General features: G+C 34.4%; 1 protein-coding gene across 1 annotated transcript; it reads right to left on the reverse strand.

The window, feature by feature from the left end:
• Nucleotides 1-684: 684 nt before the first annotated feature.
• LOC145103805 (GRAS family protein RAM1-like) lies at nucleotides 685-2,797 on the reverse strand. The gene is made up of 2 exons (XM_079041065.1): nucleotides 2,003-2,797; nucleotides 685-1,905 (listed from the first exon to the last, which is right to left on the reverse strand). The coding sequence occupies exons 1-2, from the start codon at nucleotides 2,780-2,782 to the stop codon at nucleotides 781-783; spliced, it is 1,905 nt and encodes a 634-aa protein (XP_078897191.1). The 5' UTR covers nucleotides 2,783-2,797; the 3' UTR covers nucleotides 685-780.
• Nucleotides 2,798-11,231: the final 8,434 nt, after the last annotated feature.

An 11,231-nucleotide genomic window follows, 5' to 3' on the forward strand; every position in this document is an offset into this window, starting at 1 on the left:
TTACTTAAAAAAATAAGTACATATGAAATAAACTATATATACGATTTAACAAAAGAAATAACTCAAACTCTAATTAGCTTTTTAACATGTAATGACCTAACTAACTGAAAGAAGTAAATTACTAAAATACCATTTGGCAGTTAATTTAGGCAAGCTTACAATTTTTTCCCGCAGACATGAGTAGGAGTAAGAGTGTAAGACCATCTCCGACTCTTAACACTATTTTTTTAGACCATATCTATAATTATAGTGTAAAAGATAGTATAAACACTAAAGTCCTCCAACCCATTAGACTATATTTAATACTAAAAAGAATATTATATGTATATTGTTCTTTATTCAACACTATATATAGTGGTACACTAAAATTCAACACTATATATAATGTTATACTAAAATCCAAGACTATATATAGTGTTAGGTATAATGTACGGTTGGAACATTATAGTTAATTTATAGTGTAAAAAGTTGGTTTTTAGTGTAGGGTTAATTTATAGTGTAAAAAGTTGGTTTTTAGTGTATGGTTGAAGATATCCTAAACCGCTCGTTTGAACTAAAGAGGGATTATATTTAATGTATTTGGATAACCAAATATATCTTTATATATTTTAATTTTATTTGTTTGATATATAGAATATAAAAGTTACACACTGTTTCCATTTCTTCAATTCAGAAGAAGGACAAGACTAAAAGTCAAAAGGAAACAAAATAAAATATTAAGCACAAACATAATGGTAATAATTAAAAAAAAAAGAGAGAAAAAGATAATGAATTTAGGTATCAGCATCTCCAAGCAGAAGCAGCAAGAATTGATCTATCTTGCCATCCTAAGAGCAAACAACCTTTATCTTCTGTCAATCTGTAACCATCACACGAGTATAAACTAAGTAAAATTTTTGACTGTGTGACTGCGTTTTCACTCAGAGGAACCCCTTGAAACCCTTTTCCCTCCATGATCTTCCTCCATTTCTCTAACCTCTCATGTCTCATCACTCTCTCCGCCCCTTCGCATGCAACTATGTTCCTTATCTCCGGGGCAAATATATATTGCTCTACCTTTGCCCTCTGGGGGGAGTCTGCCGGAAAAGTTGCATCAAGTGAGTCGAAGATCGCCGAGTAGTAGTGTAGTGCTTCTAAGAATCGACCCAAGAAGTAAGGCCCGTTATGGCTTGCTTCTTGCTCCACGATTGTCACAATATTTGGGGCTTGGTCTCGGATCATTGCTAATAAATTTCCTAGGCAATGACCTGGGACCCGCTGAAGCCGGTTTACTGAGTTGACTGCCAGGGCTTCTCCAACCCTTCGGTTAAACATGTGTGGTTCTAGGTCTTCCAATTGTTCTCCAACCGGGTGGAACTCAAATGGTACATGGAGAGAGTGGGCAAGTTCTGACAAACACCTTCCGGTTTCCCTTACAGATTCTGGAGACGAGCCAATACCAGTGATCCGTAGAAACGGTGGTCCTCCGGGCCTCGCTGCAAGTGCTTGCATGAAAGCAGGCCACTGGTAACCTTGGAGGATATCAAGGTCGATGACATGGACACGTTCTTCCGCCTCAAATGCCTCAAATATGGCTTGGTTAGCAGTGAAGTGGGCAAACTTAATGTAAGGACAAGCTTGGTAGACGATTTGATAGAACTTGAGGATCTCTAGTGCATTGGGAGGAAAAGGAGTGAATGGTGGTTTTGGGGTGGAGGAGGCTGGTTTTGTGGTCAGCGTGGCAGCAAGACGCGCCGTAAGGGCCTCTGTGAAGCAAGAGGCAACACGTTGCATGGAATCACCGAGCGGGGAGACGACACGGTTGAGGTGATGAAGGTACCTTCTCGCTGACATGAAATCCTCTTTGGCCACTGCTTCTGCACATGCTAGAAGAAGATGAACAAGTTGAAGTCCACTGTCATGCTCCTGTCATACAATTTGTTTTTGTTTGTTTAAATAATGTTAAGGAAAACCATAATTAAATTTCTTTTTCTGGATCGGGTGAATAAATATACTAATATACCTCAGCGCCAACTGGAGGAGGCACCATGAGGTGGTTATGGTTGATTGGTTGAGGTTGTAGTGGCGACGACGACAACTGCTGTCTATGTTGTTGGCGGTGTTGTTTCTCCTCTCGCCGCTCTTGCTCGAGTTGTTCCAGCAACGGTGCGTTTGAAATTGCAGGCCGCGGTTGATGATACATGATCTGATCGTTGTTGTTTGTGTTGGATGTGGTGGCCTCACCAAAAAACCTAGAAGGGCTGGGCAACGTCGTTAAGCAGTCCAATAATGCTGGGATGGTGTATGACTGATCATCGACAACACCAACACCAACACCAACACCAACACCAGAGGTGGAGTAGGATAGGTAATCATCGTCTCCCTCGAGATCGTCCAAGAAATTCTCGAGAGCCGGTAAAGAAATTGTCTCGACTTGCATGAACTCATGATTATTGGGGGAGTTGCTAAACACCCGTTGGAGGGGACTCATTCCTTTCGGTTTTGTATTGTTATTAAATGGTGCTAGAGGAGAAGGGTAATAGTTGAAATTCGAACAAGGGACAGGAGAGGAGATCATAAAGTCTGTCTCCTGCAGTTGCTCGGAAAAGAATGACTCCCACAAGTCAGGAGATTGGATTTCCATGTCCTCCATCTTAAGGGCAGATGGAGGAAGTGGTGGTGGTGGAGTTTTCTTGGTTTCATCCAGAGGAGGAGAGGTAGGATTGAGCTTCAAGCAAGAGCTTTCGGTGATAAGGCTGCTCATATCATTCTGTAAGGAAGTCCCCATGGTGGCATGTATCATTGTGCATGGAATAGATGGTTGACGAAAGTTTGAAGCTGAGGCTATAATGAATGGTCTTTTAATGGGGGAAGGAGGTGGGATAATAATTATACAAGACAAATACACAGACTTGGAGGCTAGTAATTGGTTGTGGAGGTTTTTGTTGTTTTATGGAGCTGAATTTTGTCACACTAATAAGTTAAAAACTTCAAACTTTTTGAGAAAGAATGGGACCCACATTTCTTGTGGGCCGGCTACTTTATTATGATTTCATATATTCTCTGCCAATAAAAAAACAAATCATTACAAATCTAAGGCCAAATTACATAAATAGTCTCTGTGGTTAATAAAGATCACAATTTTACTCTATGTTAATTCTTTTTAATGAATACAGATCTTATAGTTTCTAAAACTTGCATAGTTGATCCCTATGTTATCATTTTGTTACAAAATTGATCTAAATTAATAAATTATCATAAGGACCGACCCCACTTAACCCTACCCCTCAGCTATCATCCCAACCTCTTCTTCTTCCTCATCATCCATCTTTCTCTCCCCCGTAATCGGCATAATCAATCAACATCGTCTTCTGAATCAGAATACAAATACTTTAAAATCGAAGCAATAGACCTCAATATCTCTTCTTATTCTTCTTATGGTTAAAATTCCAATAAAATTTATCGAGGATTTTGTGAGCTGTAACTTGAAGCAGACAAACTTCCCATCGGCGATGGAAGCCCCACTCCATCACAGAGTATCTTTTTCTTTCTAGCCTCATCTATCTGGTATACTCATTCAGGCATGGTGAAACCCTCGCTCAACACTTTATGATTCCAGAAACACAACAACAAAATTGTGATATCCACACCGGATAAATTTAAACAAACCTTAAGCAACTGATCGGTAGCAAGATGAGCAGTCTAACTTGTAAAGGAAGAACATCTGTAAGGCAATGGTTAAATTTCACAGATTCTCTGATGATTCACTAGGAAAATATGCATGCTACATTTAAAGGAAGAACATCTGTCATCCATTACTTCTCTAGACCTTCTTCTGAACGTACAACCCGATAACTCGCTCCATCCATCTGAAGCCATCGTAGATCATAAACTGGAACCGGAAAACAAGGAACTGTCGGCGCTGGAGTTCACTATTTGAGTTGTTTAAAATTAGAAAATCAATCTCACGGTAACCACAGAGTGTAAACGCCAACGTACAACGGAAAGTATTACAGAAGTCTCGTCGGAAAACTGCCCACTCTTCGTAGATCTTAAAGTCGTGATCATCAGGCGAAAACATTAGCAATAGATAGATGTCTATTCCCTTGCCGGAGAATTTAAACTGATGCATCTCCGATCATCTTTTCATGGTATTGTCTTCATCGTCTTCATCGGAAAGCAATGTGAAAGAGGCGAAACGGTAGTGAGAGAGAGGGGAATGATTAAAATGGTTAGGGGTTGATTTTCATATTTCTTTTCTTTTTTTAAAAATTTTATTTAAAGAAATGATAAATGAAATATCAAAAGGCATAAAAATCCTTTTTATATAGGTCAGGTTAACCATGCAAATTTTATAAACTTCAGAAAAACAATTAACAGTACTAAAGTTGAGACCTTTAATAAACTACAAGGACCGTTTATCATCATAATAAATTTCATTGTCACTAATATCACAAATTGACCACCGAGATTATTTATATAATCTCGTTTATAGTCTGCAGAATAAACCAAGTTATAATTTTTTTAATACCTTTTCCAGTAAAAATAATTTGAAATGCTTTATATTTTATTCATCGAGGAATGAAATTGTTTTAACATTTTATTTCTTTGGTAAATTTTAAATCTTAACTTTGTTTTTTTTTTGCCAAACATTAATTTAGATTGATACAATATTTCAAATTCTGTTAACGCGATGAGAAAGTATTATATATATATATATATATATATATATATATATATATATATATATATATATATATATATATATATGGTTAGTTCTATGGAAAACAAAAAACCCTAATTTTGTGAGACGTAATCTAAAAATAATCTTAAAATGAAAAATAAAAGGAAAAATCCGAAAATTTTTTTTTTTTAATTATTATTTTCGTCCCTTTTTTAACCTAAAAAAAAAAAAAAAAATTTACCGTTGTTTTTGAAAAATACGTGAAATATTCTTATAAAATATTACACTGTAAATATTCTAATATGATTTTTAGAATTTTAGAATATTCTATTGGATTTGTCAGATATGTAAAATATTTTAATATTCTATTAAAATATGTAAAAAAAACGGTATTTTTTTTTTATTTTTTTGGTATTTTTTATTTTATTTTATTTTATTTTTTTTTTTGGAAAATATAAATGACGAAAATAATATTTGAAATTTTTTTTTCCAAAAAATTTCAATTATTTTGCATTTTAAAAATGTTTTTTATCTACAAAATGAATGGCTAGAATTGCGTCTCACAAAATTAAATCGTCTTACATGAACCTAACTATATATATATATATATATATATATATATATATATATATATATATATATATATATATATATATGATTTCTAATAAATCAAAGTTTTTTTTGTCATTTGTTACACTTTCATTCAATTTGCCAAATGTTATTTTTTGGTTATTTTGAATTATTTTTTTTTCACATGTCATTTTATGAGGTTTTTCTTTTTTATTAAATTTCACATAATATTTTAATGTAATAATTGCAATAAATATAATAATAAATGGATATCAATTTGATTAATGAATTTACCTTTTAATATTAAAATTCTCAAAATTAAAGCTAATTAGTTTCTTTTAATTATTTAAATTATTTATTTAAATTTAAAAGATAAAAAATATTTTTATTATAATAATTCAATATTTCTTTTAATCTTTTTTATAAATTCAAAGTATTTAAATATTTTGACATTTATATTTAGTTTATTATTATTTTTTTTAAATTAACCCATTTAATGCATGAGTCTCACAACTAGTGTGTATATATATATATATATATATATATATATATATATATATATATATATATATATATATATAGAGGGTGAGATTCAATAGAAAATCATTATTAACAATATACCAAATGAACCAATTTTTTTTTTCAATTTTTAAAGCTTATTTTTTATCAATATAAAAAACTAAAAATACAAAAATTAATAACTTTTTATCATTTTTCCAATGATATAAAATTCGACAATTTTTTTTCCGTCAAATTCAGAGTGTGAAAGTGTGAATCTGAGCAGATTCACAATATGAATCTGAATTCACACGGTGAATCTGAAATATATATTTGCATTCACAATGTGAAGTTATGAATGTAGATATTTTTAGTTTTTTTTTTCGATAAATAATAAGCTCTAAAATTTGAAAAAATATTTGGTTCCTTGGAGAACCATTTATAATGGTTTAGTTCTGATTTTGATTTTTCGATGAGAATTTTTGTGATTTTTGATGCATTATTATGATTTATGATTTTTCTTTTTATTTTTATTTTTGGTGCATGTGTGTTGTATTATTCTGATTTCTGCAAGAGTTTTTCTGAAATATGGAGCATGTCTACTGTGATATTTTTGATTTCTGATGTATTTTTTCTGATTTATGATGATTTTATGATGTGTGACTTTCTGATTTCTAGAGTATATAACAGATTTCAATCATGCCATCTAAAAATTCGACTTCACCATCGTTGAGATCAAATGTCATATGTGCTCATAAACGGAACTCATATGATATTGGTTGGGAATATGGTTTTTGCCTAAATAAAAACAAGATGGATACCGTGAAATGTAACCTTTGTGGAAAACTGTTTACTTGGGGGGGGGGGGGGTTACTAGATTGAAACAACATATTAGTCATGTGCTGGGAAATGTAACTCAGTGTCCAAACTCTACTAAAGATGATTAATTGAAAATGTGAAATTTTATCAACGAAGGGAAGATACAAAAGAAAGTTAAATACACACAATCTTGTTTATGTTCAATTCAATGCTAATCTAATGCAAAAAAGAAAAAGAGAAAAGATAGAACTTTGGAAGTGCTTTTTGCAAATGATTCTCACTCGGCTCAAGATCGGATTAGAGATGAAGATGAAGCTGACCCCAAATTAGTTATGGAAGTGATTGATTAATCTCTCAGGACTAATGATAATCCAGTACCCTATAAAAGTTCAACACCGAGTGAACTTTTATATGAAGATTTTGAATCCGAGAATGAGGAGAGAGTGTTTGAAGAAGATGAATATGAGTTAGATGGAGTTCAAATATTGGAAGAACAAGAAGATTAGAAGAACATGGACATTTAAATATATGAAAATCTGTTTTTATTATTATTAAAAGTATTTTGGACTTGTAATATGATGTATCATGACTTAAATGTTTAAATACTAATTATGAATTTTTGTATGGTTATTTACATATCATATATCTATTTTTATTAATAATTAGTGGTTCCCAAAATTAATCCTCGATTAATCCACGACGAGACCAATTAATCCCTTAACCGCAGTTGCCCACTGATCTATCGGGAGCGATTTCCGCAACCTTGATATATATATATATATATATATATATATATATATATATATATATATATATATATGTATATATATATATGTATGTATAGGAGTAGGATCAAATGAGAACATAAAAAAGGTTGAGAACGCGAGAACAAAGTATATTCATGTGTGATTCCATGTATTCATTTGTGGAGAAATGATAAAGTTTTACGCCTTTAATTTCAATTGAAGAGAAAAATCATATTCATGTTGATTGTGCGTAAAAATTTATCATTTCTCCACAAATGAATACATGGAATCACAAATGAATATACTTGTTCCCGCGTTCTCAACCTTTTAGGTGTTCTCATTTGATCCTTTCCTTATATATATATATATATATATATATATATATATATATATGTATATATATATATATATATATATATATATATATATATATATATATATATATAGGGGATAGGGAATATACATTACAACCCCACCTAAGCTTAGGTACTAAACCTCTAAAATATGTCGTTTTAACATGCTAAATATGCCCGGTTTGGGTTCACTTGGTAAATATATCATCCTCCATAACATTTCTTTCTTTCATTATCGTTTTACCATCTCTGTTTTCTTTCCTCAATTATCGTTTATTACTTCACCCAAGTGAACATTACTAAACCCTAAACGTAAACCCTAAACCCTAAATTTAAACCCTAAACCCTAAACCATAAACCCTAAACCCTAACCCTAAACCCTAAACCCAAATTCTAAACCCTAAACCTAAACCCTAAATCTAAACCCTAAACCCTAAACCTAAACCCTAACCCTAAATCTAAACCCTAAACCCTAAACCCTAAACCCTAAACCCCAAACCTAAACCTAAACCCTAAACCCTAAACCCTAAACCCTATTGTGTCGATCTTGAATTTACATCTTGAAGTATTAACCGTGAATCCATTAACCGTAATCTTTATATAGTAAAACAATGTATTTTCAAGAGGTTTAGTACCTAAGCTTAGGTGGGGTTGTAATGTATATTCCCTTTTCCCATATATATATATATATATATATATATATATATATATATATATATATATATATATATATATATATATATGAAGCGTCCCAAAATTTCATTTTATTATAAATAAACCATCATCCAAAACTTGTTTATAAAACCTTTAAAGAAAATCAAAGTATGCCAATAATCATCCAAATACATCAAGTCAACAAAATGCGGAACAATATGGTGTGTACAATGCAATCATCCTGAGCCTTCTCCCTTCGATCCGGAAGTACCTGAAGCGTAAGCTGAAAACCCTAAGCACGAAGCTTAGTGAGTTCCCCAAAATACAATATACCATACATACATAACAGTCAAGCATATATGGGTGCTCGTAACCCCTCGGTCTCTTTCAACCAGTACTGGGTATATTTCAACCTATTCTGTCTTTTTCGACTGGTACTGGGTATATTTCATGTAACACTCTAAATTTTCAAACAAAATTTTCATTTTTAAAATCACATAAATCCCAATATCGCATTTCTCAAAAACCATAAATGTATAAGTTGTCAAAACACAAGCCAACAACTGTTTGATAATATCCTAGAATCCTCAAAAACATAAACTCTAACTCGTGTGTACAATCAAGCCGGTGCCTTCCCACGATCCCGAGAAGTACCTGAAACACATATCACACAACACGGTAAGCATGAAGCTTAGTGAGTTCTCCAAAATACCACATACACAAATAATAAGCCTCTTATGGCTATAGCTCGGCATGAACCCTCCGCTTATGCGTCTCGGTAAGGACCCTCCGGTCTCACGGCTCGGTGTGGACCCTCTGGTCATGTGTCTCAGTGAAGACCCTCCGGTCTCACAGCCTGGGTTGGACCCTCTAGTCCTGTATCTCAGTGAAGACCCTCCGGTCTCACAACTCGGTTTGGACCCTCCGGTCCTAACTCAGTAAGGCACAAAATAATGTCGCATATATCACAAAGACAACATGTATAATATCACATAACATAATATAAGCACATAGGACCTTTCGGTCGATAACTCAAATAAGACCCTCCGGTCACACAGTATTACCACTCAGGTAAGTATAGTGAGAAGACTCACCTCGTAAGCAAAGCAAATATGTCTCGCACTCAACGACAGGTCTAGACTCCCCCTACATATCACAATCATCTCTAATTAACACTTTATAATAATCACACTAAAGATGTTAGGCTAATCCCCTTTCTAACTCCGGGAAAGGGTGAAAGACCATTTTACCCCTCCATGGTCTCCATATCCATCACTTGACCAAACCCTAAAAATCAACGGAGGTCAACACTCGAGTCAATAGTCCGTGTTGACCCAACTCGTCGAGTGCACCTATGCGGCTCGTCGAGTTCCTCCTGTTCTCAGAAGAATCGGGAAAACTCCAACTCAACTCATCGAGTTGTCTCATCAACTTGTCGAGTTGTAGCGCGCCTAGACTATCAGGGAAAACCCTAACTGACTCGTCGAGTCGGATCATGCACTCGTCGAGTCCCTCTAGTCCAATTCTCATTCAAACGATTCTAATCAGAAATAAAGTCCCAAACTCTAGATCTAGCCTCCCCAGGCTGAAATACCACGTAAAGATGCAAGCTTTACGTCCATGCATGGCACCTAGGGCTCAAAATGCCAAAACAAAGCTCTATAGAAGGTTAAATGTTTGGAACTTGGCCAATAGCTTGATAAAGCTTGGATATTTATGCTCAAGGGACCTCATACAATCCAGATCTGAAGTTTCAACTTCAAGTCATGCTCAAATGACTCAAAGACTCAAAAAGGAAGATGGAAATGGCCACAAACTTCCTAAAGAAGAGAACTAACCAAACAATGGTCAAGGTGATAGATTTTTACCTCCAATTAGCAGCTAGTACAGAAGGAACACTGGATCCAAAACCTTCTTCTCGTTCCAAGCCTTTTGCTCTTCTATCCCCTTCCAAGAATGCACCAAATTACACACTTTTAGCCTCTCTCTCTCTCTCTCTCACAGATGATACCAACTCGTTTAGGGTTTCTCTCAGGGTGTCAAAATGATAAGGGAGGCGGAAATGAAGGCTTAAGGTCCTTTAAATATGGCACAAACCCTGAAAATTAGGTTTTTCTTACTCAACACCTACTTGTCGAGTTGGGGTCCTCCAACTCGTCGAGTAGACTCTAAAAATCACGCGGGCATCTCCATCTCTACTCGACGAGTCGGGGCCTCCAACTCGTCGAGTTGCCCTAACAAAATAAATATAATATAATTAAATATTATATCTGGGAGTTGGGATGTTACATTTCACAACCTTCGGTCTTTTTCAACCGGTACTGGGTATATTTCAACCCCTTCGGTCTCTTTCAACCGGTATCAGGTCTATTTCACCCTCTACCACTATCACATAATATCATAACAAAAGAGTCATAGACACATCAAGAAAATATAGGCATAACGGACAATTGTCACGAATAAAATCATCATACTACAAACATAAACGAGTGGGCCGACATTGGTGCCTTCGACCCACGAATACAGTGATGAAACTCACCTCAATCAGAAGATAGAAAATCTCACGCCCAAACCTGCTACACAACGGCTCCTCACATTGAACACAACCAATACCAACCCTAGTTACATTCTTAGGGTCAAACCCGTAAATCATGAGGCCCAACAATGGCCCAAGCCCAAGCTAGGCCCACTAACGGCCCAAACTGTAACATCCCAAAAATTTCAACAAATTTAAACCTTTCAAAACAACACATTTACTAATCAAAGTGTTTACAAAAACATTATTTCCAAAACATTATTTAAAATCAGAGTCTCCCAAGATCCAGTCAGTCGTAAAACCAAGGATGTGTACTGTTACGCGTTCGCCTTGTCACAATCATCTAAAGCACCTGAAACAATAAACTCAAATTGTAAGCATCAAGCTTAGTG

The sequence above is a fragment of the Lactuca virosa genome, chromosome 4 (genome assembly GCF_052849685.1).
Source record: "Lactuca virosa cultivar CGN04683 chromosome 4, Lactuca_virosa_CGN04683_v6, whole genome shotgun sequence".
Taxonomy (NCBI): Eukaryota; Viridiplantae; Streptophyta; class Magnoliopsida; order Asterales; family Asteraceae; genus Lactuca; species Lactuca virosa.

Excerpts from the sequence above, each read along its gene's own strand:
- LOC145103805 (XM_079041065.1), bottom strand. The coding sequence starts at position 2,782 with ATGATACATGCCACCATGGGGACTTCCTTACAGAATGATATGAGCAGC. Across the intron at positions 1,906-2,002 it reads CTCCTCCAGTTGGCGCTGAG|GAGCATGACAGTGGACTTCA; the intron begins GTATATTAGTAT and ends ATTGTATGACAG.